This window comes from Aedes aegypti, chromosome 1, assembly GCF_002204515.2.
Source record: "Aedes aegypti strain LVP_AGWG chromosome 1, AaegL5.0 Primary Assembly, whole genome shotgun sequence".
Lineage (NCBI taxonomy): Eukaryota > Metazoa > Arthropoda > Insecta > Diptera > Culicidae > Aedes > Aedes aegypti.
In genome coordinates this window covers 301,579,237-301,592,628 of record NC_035107.1, presented here as the reverse complement: position 1 = coordinate 301,592,628, position 13,392 = coordinate 301,579,237, and the positions used below count along the sequence as shown (strand labels likewise).

The following is a 13,392-nucleotide window of genomic DNA, read 5'->3' as shown; positions in this document are numbered from 1 at the left end:
AAAAATTCCGAAATTCCCTGAGAATTCCAGGTTTTTCTAGGTACCCTGCAAGAGAGCAAAGCATGATTTTCAGACGATGGATAAAACTGATAAACCTAGACTATAGTTAGGCTTAGTAACCAGGCTCGAAAACGATAACTTTTCTAGTACTACATTTGCCCCCTGTGCTCAAGTTTCTGTTAAAATATCTCAGTATGCTTGGCTTCTACTTCAATTGTGCAAGTGTTCGTCATATTTTATTTCTTAACGCTTATTTTGAATGAGATTTGTTCAACTTTTAACAAATTCATGAAATCTTCAAATAATTTTCCTCAATGGGTGATATCTACAATGTTGAAGACCACTTATGTTCCCAAAAAGTTATCAATAAAGTTGTTTATAGAAGCTCCTCAGAGATCCAACACAGGACTCCACAAAGTTCTTCCTAGAAGTGAAAAATTCATACTTCTGAACGTGCCTCCCAGAATCTTCCCAATAACTATCCCGATCCAATTTTTTTTTATGGAATTTTCTAAATTAGATTTGCATAGGACTTCCTTAAGGTTTCTCAAAAAGCATACCAATAGTTTCTGGAAGATCTACCCATAACCTTCTGAAAAGCTTTCGAAAAGCTTCTGAAAGAGCTTTCCAAAATTTTCTGAAGAACTACTCATCAGCTTCTGAAAGAGCTCCACAGAAGTTTCGGAAAGAGCTCCCCCGAATTTTCGGAAAGAGCTCCCCCAGAAGCATATTAAAGAGTTTCCTATGAGCTTGTGAAACAGCTTCCCAGGAGCGTTCAATAGCGCTTTCCAAAAGATTCTGAAGCTTTTTAAAGAACTCTCCGAAAGCTTCAGAAACATCTTATTGCAATCATCGGAAATAACTTTCTCGAGGCTTCCAGAAAAGCTTCTAAAAAGCCTGGGAAGCTTCTACAAAAGTTTTTCAGGAGTTTCTAAAAAAGCTTCCCAGAAACTTCTTAAAAAGTTTCCCAGAATTTTTCTACATAGCTGAAAGTTTTTCTCAGAACTTGTTATAAATGCTTTACAAAAGCTTCTGAAAGAGCCTTCAAGGTTACATGCTACTGAAAGGTCTTCACAAAAACTTCCAGAAAGTGCTACCCAGAATCTTCCCAGTGATCTTCCCGGTAGCCCATTGAACAGCTTTCCAAAAGCTCATAGAAATTTTTTACCATAATTTTCTGAGATTTTCAAAAGCTTCCGAAAAAGCTTTCTAAAAGCTTCTGAAAGAGCTCCACAAAGGCGTCGGAATGAGCTTTCCAGAAGTTTGTGAAAGAGCTTCCCATAGCTTACAATAGCGCTTTCCAGAAGATTCTGAAGCTTCTTAAAGAGCTCTCCGAAAGCTTCAGAAACATCTTATCGCAATCATTGGAAATAACTTTCTCGGGGCTCAGAAGCTTCTAAAAAGTTTCCCAGAATCTTTCTGAAGAGAATCACAAAAGCTAATAAAAAAAACTTAGCAAAGGGCTTCTAAAAGTTTTTGTTTCAGAACTTTTTATATTTGCTTTTCAAAGCTTCTGAAAGAGCCTCCAAGGTTACAAGCTTCTGAAAGGTATTTCCTGAAACTTGCTTGATACTTCAGAAAATGCTTCACAGAATTTTCTCAATGATCCCGGTAGCCTACTAAACAACTTTCCAAAAGCTCCTGGAACATTTTTTACCATAATTTTCTATGAAAGCTTCTGAAAAAGCGTTTTAGCTTCTGAAAAAGCTTTTTCAAAGCTTCTGAAAAAGCATTCCAAAAGATTCTGAAAGAGCTACCCATAAGCTTTTGAAAGAGCTTCCCAGGAGCATACAATAGCGCTTTCCATAAGTGTCTGAATCTTCATAAAGAGCTCTCCGAAAGCTTAAGTAACATCTTTTCGCAATCATTGGAAATATTTTTCTCGGGGCTTCCAGAAAAGCTTCCTAGAAGCTTCTAAAAAAGCTTCCTAAGAGCAGCTTAAAAAACTTCCCAGAATCTTTCTAAAGAGCATCAAATCCTAATAAAAAAAGCATAAGGCTACTGAAATTTTTTTTTTCAGTACTTTTTATATTTGCTTTTCAAAGCTTCTGAAAGAGCCTCCCACGTAATGGGCTTCTGATAGTTTTTCCCAAAAACTTTCTTGATACGTCAGAAAGTGCTTTCCAGAATCTTCCCAATTATCATCCCTGTAGCCTATTAAACAGCTCTCCAAAAGCTTCAGGAAGACTTTTTATCATAATTTTTTATATGAGCTTTTCAAGAACTTCTGAAAAAACTTTCTAAAAGCTTCTGAAAAAGCTTCCTAAAAGCTTCTCAAAAAGCATTCCAAAAGCTCTTGGGAGATTTGTTACCATAATTTTCTATATAAGTTTTTCAAAAGCTTTCTGATAGCTTCTGAAAAAGCTTTCCAAAATTTTTGGAAAAACTACCCTGAAAGAGCTCCACAAAAGCTTCGAGAAGTGTTTCCTAGAAGCTTATGAAAGAACTTTCAAGGGGCTTATAATAGCGCTTTCCAGAAATATCTGAAGCTTCTTAAATAGCTCTCCGAAAGTTTCAGAAGAAACTTCTGAAAAAGCTTTCAAGAATCTTTCTAAAGAGCATCACAAATCCTAATAAAAAACTTAGCAACAAGCAACAGAACTGAAAGACCCTCTCAGGTTAAAAGGTCTTCCCAGAAACTTCCTTGATACATCAGAAAGTGCTTCCGAGAATCTTCCTAATGATCATCCCGGTAGCCTATTAAACAGCTCTCCAAAAGCTCCTGGAAGATTCTTTACCATTTGTTTTATATGAGCTATTAAAAAGCCTTCTAGAAGCTTCTGAAAGAGCTTTTCAAAAGTTTCTGATAGAGCTACCCATAAGCCTCTGAAAAAGCTCCACAAAAGCTTCGGAAAGAATTTACAAAAGCTTCTGGAAGAGCCTTCCCGGTTACAAGCTTCTGAAAGATCTTCCCAAAATCTTCCCAAGGATCAACCCGCTAGCCTATTAAACAGCTTTCCAAAAGCTCCTGGAAAATTTTTTACCATCATTTTTCATAAACTTTTCAAAAGCATCTGAAAAAGCTTTCTAAAAGCTTCTGAAAAAGCTTTCTTGAAGCTTCTGAAAAAGCTTTCTAAAAGCTTCTGAAAAAGCTTTCTAAAAGCTTATGAAAAAGCTTTCTAAAAGCTTCTGAAAAAGCTTTCTAAAAGCTTTTAAAAAGCTTCCTAAAGGTTTCTGAATTCTGAAAAATTGTCTACATGAACATTGCAAAAGCTTCTGAAAAATCTTTCTATAAGCTTCTGAAAAAGCTTCCTATAAGCTTCTCAAGGAGCTTTCCAAAAGTTTATGAAACGGCTAGCTTCTGAAAGAGCTCCACAAAAGCTTCGGAGAGAGCTTCCCAGAAGCTTACAATAGCGCTTTCCAGAGGTGTCTGTAGCTTCTTAAAGAGCTCTCCGAGTGCTGCAGAAACATTTTACCTCAATCATTTTAAATAAATTTTTCGAGGCTTCTTGAAAAGCTTCTCAGAAGCTTCTATATGAGCTTCCCAGAAGGTTTCTAAATGAGCTTTTGAAAAGATTCTGAAAAAAGTTTTCTGGAAGCTTCTTGAGGAGCTTCCCAAAAGTTTCTGAAAGAGCTACCCACAAGCTTCTGAATGAGCCTCCCTGAAACTTCTGAAAGAGATCCACTTGCTTCGGAAAGAGCTTTCCAGAAGCGTTTGAAGCTTCTTAAGGAGCTCTCCGAAAGCTTCAGAAACATCTTATCGCAATCATTAAAATAACTTTCTCGAGGCTTCTAAAAAAGCTTCTTTGATGCTTCTTGACATTTTTTCCAGAATCTTTCTAAAAAGCATCACAAAAACTTATTAAAAAAACTGAGGGTTCTGAAAGTTTTTTTTTCAGAACTTTTTATATTTGCTTTTCAAAAGCTTTTGACAGAACCTCTAAGGTTACATGCTTCTGAAAGGTCTTCTCAAAAACTTCCTTGATACTTCAGCAAGTGCTTCCTAGAATCTTCCAAATGATCATCCGGTAGCCTATTACACAGCATTCCAAAAGCTCCTGGAAGATTTTTTAATTGTCTATATGAGATTTTCAAAAGCTTCTAAAAATGTTTCCTAAAAGTTTCTGAAAAAGCTTTCCAAAAAATTCTGAAAGAGCTACCCATAAGTTTCTGAAAGAGCCTCCCTGAAACTTCTGTAAAAGCTCCACAAAAGCTTTCCGGAAGCTGATGAAAGAGATTCCCAGGGTCGTACAATGGCGCTTTTCAGAAGTTTCTGAAGCTTCTTAAAGAGCTCTCCAAAAGCTTCAGAAATATTTTCTTGCATACATCGGAAATAACTTCCCAGAATCTTTCTAAATAGCATCACAGAGGCTTATAAAAAACTTATCAGAAGGCTTGTGATATTTTTTTTTCAGAGCTTTTTAAATTTGCTTTTCAAAAGCTTCTGAAAGAGCCTCCCGGGTTACAAGCATCAGGAAGGTCTGATACGTCAAAAAGTGCTTCTCATTATCTTCCCAATGACCATCCCGTTAGTATATTAAACAGCTTTCCAAAAGGACCTGGAAGATTTCTTATTATAATTTTCTACATTAGCTTTTCAAGAGCTTCTGAGAAAGCTTTCCAAAAGCTTTCGAAAAACCTTTCCAAAAGTTTATGAAAGAGCTTCCCAGAAGCTTCTTTAAAAGCTTGCTAGAATTTTTCTAAATAGCATCACAGAAGCTTATGAAAAAACTTAGCAAAAGCATTATGATAATTTTTTGCAGAACTTTTTATATTTGCTTTCCAAAAACTTCTGAAAGAGCCTGCCAGAACCTTTGAAAGATCCTGAAAGGGCTTCCCTGTCGCTGTCTTCACATAGTCTCAACCTAAGAAGTTTGCTCAGAGAATTCGATAGGTTTGTACACAGTTCTCATAGAAAGTTTCACCTTTTCTAATGGGAAAATTTGCTAGCATTGTTTATTGATTTTTATCTCGATGCCCATAATGACAAGATCGATTTAGAAGTTAGTACCGTAATTCGGGGTGTAGTTGATCAGTGGGGAGAAGTTGATCATTCCCGTACCCACATGTATGAACTGCCAAGAGAGCTATTATCCGTTTTCAATTATCACAAGTTGTGTCATATCGTATTTCCTGATAGCTGCTCTTGATGTTTCTGAATTCGGTTCGTCGTTCAATATAGTTATGCCATGGAAGATTCAGAGATAAAAATGTGCTTTTTGTTAGCGAGTTGCCAATTTCATAGAAAATTGCATACCTTTAGGCGTTTTATTTGGAGTATTCTGGATTTCACAACATTTAATTCTAAAATTGACCGATTTATCAACAACTTGTAAGATTTTTGAAACTTGATTCGGGATCAGTGATCCCAAATTTAGTAATTAGCACGTCTCTTTATTTTAGGAAACATGTCACAGTAATTGATCAACTTCACCCCGGAATCAAAAATTCCACTTTTTGATTTCTAAAAAATATTTTTGTTATTATGATAACAATTCGTAAAAATTTCGTTTCTATAATTCAATAAACATCCAACCAGTACAGGTTTTAAAAATATTTGGATGAGAATACATGCATCCTACTAGGAATTATAGAACAGAATCGCTCAAAAGTGATCAACTTCACCCCATTTTACGGTACTCTTCTAGCTCTGGTCATCGCATGCTAAATTATAAAATTTCTAATCCATAAAAAACTAAATAGATTGATATTCACATCAACACAAGATAAGACAGCAGTAGTAGATTTTCCATGTTAGCTCATTCTGTTCTTCTCCGATTTCGTAGGAACTTCTGACGAAGTAACTCGAAGCCTTTTCCCCATTTGGGTTATGCATAAATGAAATCGCTTACGTCTGTGCGCTCTTCCCAATTAAAAAGATGTTCTGCTCTACTTCTTAAACTGGGACAGATGTTGTTAGTTATCCCCATCTGGTCGTTTTTAAAGTTTGAATAATGTTAGGTGCCCAAACATGTATTACTCCTTCGCAAGAATTCCACCTAGAAGAAAACAATAAAGTTAATAGCAGTACTAGAACAGAATCAAAGATCGTTCGAAGTAATTTTTACAAACCTTCTATTCTATTTGTCTTTGTTCTATTATTATGAATAGCGTTTCTCACACGTTCCGGGAAGATTGCGGCCTTAAATTTCTAAACGTCTGCATTTCGTTTAGAATTCTTTTGAACACATTTCTTTGAAGCGATTTGGATATGTAACCTAAAAACACAAATAGTAAGCAATATTAGCTACAAAGCTTTTAACCAACTGCTTGGTTCAACAAGTAATTTCATCGCGTCATTTAGTTTCTCATCAAACATTAAATCGATTCTTTATTGAACCAATCTAGTACTGCAGTGTCTTCGTTAACAGAAGACTTCTTGCTTCTACCCTCCAATTGATCCTTAAACTAAATTTCCCGTGCGACGTTCTGGAATGGGTAGTACTAGAATAACAACTCCTCTCAATAGCCTTCCTCTTCGCCTTCAACCTGTTGCTGTGCTGTGGTGCCGCAGGTAAGATTCCTTCGATATCCTCGGCTTCGCACTTTGTGGTTCAATCGGGCAATAACCTTCACAATGGCTATCCTCAGACATTCTTCCGTAACTCCGTGGGCAAGCCACGCATCTAGAAACAGAAATGATTGCACTGGATGATGGCCGTCCTTCATTGGGCTCCCAATACCTACCAACCATACATTCGGTGAAGATGATGTACTTGCGCATGGCTTTCTTCTTCTTGGCCTGATTGGTTTTCCCGTAGTAGTTGTACCCGAGCAGGGCCTCGTCGGAGAACAGATCTGCAAACACGTTGGACGGATCCTGATGGTGCGGTTTCACTTCCTGTAGAAGCGCTATCTGTTGCGATGAAAACGAAAAATAGATTACTTCGAAGTACTAGATCACTCGATTATTCACATATTGATCGCGAATGATTCGATCGCTTCGGGCGGTGTACTCCAAACGATCTACTTCCTGCTGCGATTGTAGCGGAAACACGAATCCTTCCACGGCAGAAAAAATGGTTGGTCTGGTCTGCTGGACTCGGAAAAGCTTTTTAGTCATCGTCGTTGTCGTCTTCGTCGTCGCTGGCGGCCGCTCTGGCATCTCTATTGGTATCAACAAATCTGTGAATGCGATATAATTTAGGAGAGTTTCATCTCACATGATTGGGATTTAAATTATATATAGGTCTTGACAAATATTTCATTTGAAAATTGAACAACCAGAGTAAATCAGTGTAGAGAGGTTTTAATAGAATGTTCTTAATGGATGACTACAAATAAACTTCTGTACCAGATGAATTCTAGTACAAAAACAAATGTGTTCAGAATTTCAGAACTGATTCGATCCTAGCTGATCACGAATCGCCTAGTACAATGGAAGTACTAGATCATCGCTGCAGCCGTCGAAGGATTCACACATTTTTCCGACTCGCACGCAGTCCCATGGCTCTGTTTTCCTGCTTGCGCTGCTCCAGCAACTTCCGCAGGACTCCACTTTTCCGGCGGTCCATCTGCCGCGGATGGTTGTGCTCCAGTTCGATGATCTTCACCTTGGGGTTGTCTTTGTCCGTGTGGGCACGGGCCTTGCATCTGCAATACCGAAGGCAAGACGTTTTTGAATCTCGAATGGAAGGGGTTTTGACAGTGCGAAACTTACCCGAGTGGTTTGTAGTGCACACAACGGTAGATGATCTTGTTGTCCTTGATCCGATCGCGGGTGTATCGGTATCCGTCGATACATAGCTGTAAACCTCCCCGAGCGCTCAGAACGTACTGAACTTCGTGAACATCATCTGTTGAATAGCAAACTTTCGTTAGTAGTTATTCTAAGCGGGTTCATCAAATAATCAAGAAAAAAAAATGCAGTACTAGAATTGAAATTAAAATTCGAATTTATTGTTCGGTTCTTATTGTTTAAAGCTTGTTGCCAGCGACTTCTCGGAGCGAATGAGACCATGATTATGCGCTGATCGCACGATTTCGTACGAGAAATCGCCCCACCTCGAGACGCGTTCGACTATTCGTGCCTTGCATCTGAAACGAAGACAAAGAGATGGTCAGAAGTCGTCGAATGATATCGGCACTTGTCGTTTGGGTGGTACTCACCGTAGCCTCTTGAACTGAGAGCATCGCCAACTAGTCGATTTGTTGCGTCTTTTCTCCACATCGAAAAGGTGTCCGAGGTGACAGATTCGGCGATTCCCTCGGCTATTCACGGTGTACGTTACGGGTGCTGAGGAAAGTGAATTGTGTGATTAGTAAATGGTAACTGAAGTACTAGAACGAAATGTTGGAAGGCTTTCGGATTTGACAACTTAAGAACCCTAAATCTAAAAAGATCGCTTGAGTAATCTGGATTTAAGGGATCTACCAAGGAAGCAGTCTTCAGGAGTAATGATCGGAATCCCCACAAACAATTATTGAAATTATTAAAAAAATCACCAAAGTCTTCTACAACTATGAATAAAGATGCTCAAGAACCTTAAGTTTCATAGTAAATTAGTAAATGATCACTGAAATACTAGAATTGTAGTTAAGCAATCAGTAGTATTGGATTACTTTCGTATTTTGAGAACCTAGCCATTTGAAGAAAAAACGTTCTGACAAGATATGGCGACCGTGATGGGAAGAAGCTATTTTGAAGATAAACATTATATGGCGACCGTGACAGCCAAGTCCTTGAAAGTTACTGAGTTAATTGAGGAAATTCATCGGATTCTTATTCAAAAACCATCGGAACCTTGATGGTTTCGATATAGGTTTGCTTAGTCTTTAATAACAATCACCCTAATCTTTTTTAGAAGTCTGTAATACTAGCTATAAGTTAGGTAAGTAAGAATAACTGGAATAATCAGAAAGGAAGCTATCTTTAAGAGTAATCGATGATTTTTCAGAATCAGGAGTTGTTGGAGTTCCAAAGAGCAATCACCGGGAAGAATGGTCAGAATCATCCATAGGAGTCATCAGCATTTTCAGGATGAATCAACGGAATCCTATAGGAAGCTTTAGATCCTCCCAAAAAATTGTCAAAATATTTCAATGGCAATGACTAATCGAAATCATTGGAATCTCCCAGAGCAATCATCTTCCGAATAAATAACTGTCCTCGGCTAGGTCACCCTAATGAGGTTACAATGTTTTGACCGAATCTCAAGGTCCTTAGTATTCAAAAAGTGTTCAGGTGACTAAGGGCTACCCGCAGTGATTGGTCGGGTAGGTTTAAAACTTCTAAACAAACATATGTTTAGCAAATGCAATTAGGAGAGAATGTTAAGCAACGAAACTATAAACGTCAGCTCTTCAAGACTCCCACTGATCAGGAGAGTAATGTTTACGGGAAAATTGTTCAAAAACCTTAAGTTTTATTGTTGTATAGTAAATTAGTAAATTATGACTGAAGTACTAGAATGGTGGTTTAGCAACCAGGAATATTGGATGTCTTTCGGATTCAGACAACCTAGTAAATTTTGAAGAAAAAACGTTCGAACATATGGCGACCGTGACAGGAAGAAGCTATTTTGAAAATAAACGATCTGATGAAACATGGCGACCGTGACAGTTTTCGGATTAGACAACCTGGCCAATTTTAAAGAGAAAACGTTCGAAGGAGATATGGCGACCGTGACAGGAAGAATATATTTTGAAGATAAACGTTGAGATATGGCGACCGTGACAGCCAAGTCCACAAGTTACTTTTCTGTAATCTAATCGAAAGAATATCTTGGAGTAATTTCTGAAATATTATTGAGAAAATTTGAAAGAATCTGTGGTAGAATACGTAGGAAAGTACCTATTAAGTAAGTTACTGCATTCATCAGAATCTTGTTCAAGAATTACCATAAACTTCAAGTATGTTTGCCTTAGTCCTCAAAAACAATCACCCGAATCTTCTTGAGAAATTTCCGTTATGTTCAAGAAATAATCAGCAAGAATTGTCGGAATTTCTAAGAAAAATTACCGAAGTAGGAAGACACGTAATTCCTTAGCAGATTCACTCGAACCTCCAGATGGACTTCAGGAATCCACCTAGGAAGCAATGTCTAGGAGTAATCGGTGATTCTTCAGGAGCAGTTGTTGAAATTCCAAGGAGCAATCAATGGAATGGTCAGAATCATCCATGGGGGTCACCAGCGTTTTCAAGATGGCTCAACGGAATCTTATAGGAAGCTTTGGAATTTCCCAAAAAATATGTCAAAATCTTTGAATGGATTTGCTGCAAATCCCATGAAGATTCTAAAGAATGCCTAGTCGAAATCACTAGGAAGAATCATTTGAATCTACCAGAGGAATTATCTCCAGAATAAATTACTGTCCTATGATAGGCAACCTCGATGACCTTAATGTTCCAAAAGTGTTTAGGTGACCAAGGACTATTCAGTTTATTAGTCGGATAGATCTTAAACTTCTGAAGAACTATTTTTTTTAGGTACAAAGATTCTTTGTGAGAAGCCCATCTGGTCCTCTTGAACGAGTGAAGAACTAACCAGACGAGTTAAAATTCTCACAAATAAAGTCCAAAAAAGATACAAGCTCCGAAATTACAAACGTCAGCACTTCACTGATCATGACGGTCATATATTGAAGAAAGATGTTCAAGATCCTTGAGTTTTATAGTAAATTAGTAAACGATCACTAAAAAGTACTGGAATGGTAGTTGAGCAATCAGGAATGTTGGATAGTTTTCGGATTTGGACAACTTAGCCTATTTTCGTTCGTACAAGATATGGCGAACGTGACAGGTAGATTTTTTTTTTAAGACAAACATGGCGACCGTGACAACCAAGTCCTGAAGTGCTAAGGTTACTATTTCTCAGATATCTTTTTTTGACGATATCCTTGGAAAATGTATTCCAAGACTGCTACTGATCAGGATGGGAAAGATATTCAGGATCCGTGAGTATTATCCGTGAACGGATTCTTTTGTGACAAAATCCTGGGCCCATTCCCTGCAAGATCCTCTACGGACTGGTAGGGTTGCTGATGCTGATTTTATTAGATAAATCTTGCCGAGATCCTTGGAAAATGTGTTCCAAGGTTCTTAAAGGATGTCTTGAATGATCTGGAAAATTTCGAGAGATTCTAGGTGATTCCAAGAAAGATCTTAGAAATATTGCTAAGGAAGATCCTAATAGAAATTTTAATGCATTCCAGTTAATCAGACCAACAACCTCTACAGTGTACCAGATTAGTGAACCTCTACTGATTTCTGGTCAAGCTTTAACATGACTGATTATTGGTGCCTTGCTTTTAATCCCACAAGGATCTCCATTTTTTTCTCATACACCGACCTACAATATGGCAAAGGATCCAGTAGGATCCTCAAAGGTAATTAATCAAGAACCTTGAAGGATATTTGTCAAGGGTTTTAATAGGAACCTTGGGAGTAATTGTGAAGAATTTTGTCTGAAATTCATCAAGCAGGTCCCTACCTATCTTCTAAGGATCTTGCACAAGTCTACGTAAAATTCAGAGGAAAAAAGGTCAAGCATCTTGTAAGAAATTTGCTAACAATTAGGAAAGAAACTGTAATAGAAGTGGTGAAAAATCTTCGAAGAACTTATGAAAAACCCGTCAGGTGTTTGTAAAAATTTTGAATCAAAAACATTTCGCCAGAAGTCTTGCCAAGATTTTATTGGCAAGGACAACTTGCCAATGACTGTCTGCCATTTCGCAACATATTTGGCAGTGAAGTTTCTAAAAAGATCCAGCCTTAATCCTCACGAGATTCCCGAGAAATTTGGCCCAAGATCCTTGAAACAGCTGTGGCTAACAGTAACTGATTTTTTAAAATAAATTATTCTACCGGAAGCTCTTGATGAGGATATGTGTTGTCACCTTAGATAGTTTTCTTGTCAGTTCATAGCGCAAAATGTTCAACAGACTTGTGGCGATCGAACCTATTCTCAAAAATCTGACAAGTTTCTCTTAGGGATTCGAACAAACATTTCAAAATTAATTCGCCAAACATTCCGCTGTGAATCTTACAAAGAAATCTCAAGAATTTGCCAAGAAGCTTTCCCGGAATTGTTCAAGGATCTGGTAAGGAATCCGGTATGGAATCTGCCCACCATCTTGCAAACAATTTGCAGAAAACTTCAAATGAACTTCGCCAAAGATTTCCACGTGATTTTTCTGAAAAGGAATCAGGTATAAAATTCTAGAAAATTGTGCCCATGACCTTGCAACTATTTGCAGAAGACTTTGGAAGTACTTAGCCAAAGATTTCGACAGGAGTTTGATGGCAAAGAATCTGGTATAACCTTCGAGGAACTTCTGCTCATGACTTCTTCTTCTTCTTTCTAGCATTACGTCCCCACTGGGACAGAGCCGGCTTCTCAGCTTTTAACAGCTTTTTCCACAATTATTAACTGAGAGCTTACTGTGCCAATGACCATTTTTTTCATGCGTATATCGTGTGGCAGGTACGAAGATACTCTATGCCCTGGGAACCAACCCGAAAAGATCCTCGACCGGTTGGATTCGAACCCACGACCCTCAGCTTGGTCTTGCTGAATAGCTGCGCGTTTACTGCTACGGCTATCTGGGCCCCGTGCTCATGACCTTGAACAGAATTTGCAGAGAACTTTGGAAGAACTTCGCCAAAGATTTCGACGAGATTTTGCTAAAAAGGAATCCGGAATAAACTTCTGAAAATTCTGGCCAAGACCTTGCAATGAGTTTGCAGAAAGCTACGGAGGAACTTCGCTAAAGATTTCGGTGAAAGTTGTTGGCAAGGCATCCGGTATAAACTTCAAGTAAATTATGCCCATGAACTTGCACGGAGTTTGTAAAGAATTTTGGGATAACTTCTCCAAAGATTACGGCGGGAATTTGTCGGTAAGGAATCCGGTATAAACTTCCAGAAAATTCTGTCCATGACCTTGCAAAGAATTTGCAGAGAACTTTGGAAGAACTTCTCCAAACATTTCGGCGGAAGTTTATGGGCAAGGAATCCGGTATAACTTCGAGGAAATTCCACCAATGACCTTGCAAAAATTTGTGGAGAACTTTAGAAAAACCTCGCCAAAGATTACGGCGGGAGTTGTTGGTAAGGAATCCGGTATTGGAGGAATCCTTGTTTGAAGGGATCCGGTATAAACTTCCAGAAAATTTTGCGCATGACCTTGCAAAGAATGTGCAGAAAGCTTTGGAAGAACTTCGCCAAAGATTTCGATGGAAGTTGTTGGCAAGAAATCCGGTATGAACTTCGAGAAAATGCTACCCATGACGTTCCAACGAATTTGGAGAGGACTTTGAAACAGCTTTTGACAAAATTCTGCCCATTATCTTGCAAAGAATTTGCAGAGAACTTTGGAAGAGCTTAGACAAAGATTTCAGCGGAAGTTGTTGTCGAAGAATACGGTATAAACTTTAAAAACAATTTGCCCATAACCTTGCAAAGAATTTGCAGAGAACTTTGGAAAAGCTTCGCCAAAGATTTCGGCGGAA

General features: G+C 38.2%; 1 protein-coding gene across 7 annotated transcripts in view; it reads right to left on the bottom strand.

Annotated features, from left to right (window-relative positions):
* The window catches only part of LOC5573536 (modifier of mdg4), a 419,719-nt gene that overhangs the window by 191,450 nt on the left and 214,877 nt on the right, over window positions 1–13,392 (bottom strand). Inside the window, exons 5-7 of one of the 7 annotated variants that reach the window (XM_021838281.1) lie at window positions 6,857–7,065; window positions 6,628–6,796; window positions 6,240–6,566 (exon numbers count right to left, since the gene is read on the bottom strand). The exons of the other annotated variants lie outside the window; for them this stretch is intronic. Coding sequence (XP_021693973.1) covers window positions 6,403–6,566; window positions 6,628–6,796; window positions 6,857–7,065 — 542 coding nt within the window. The 3' untranslated portion in view covers window positions 6,240–6,402. Of the gene's footprint in view, window positions 1–6,239; window positions 6,567–6,627; window positions 6,797–6,856; window positions 7,066–13,392 lie in introns of those variants that run through there. 7 annotated transcript variants of the gene reach the window in all.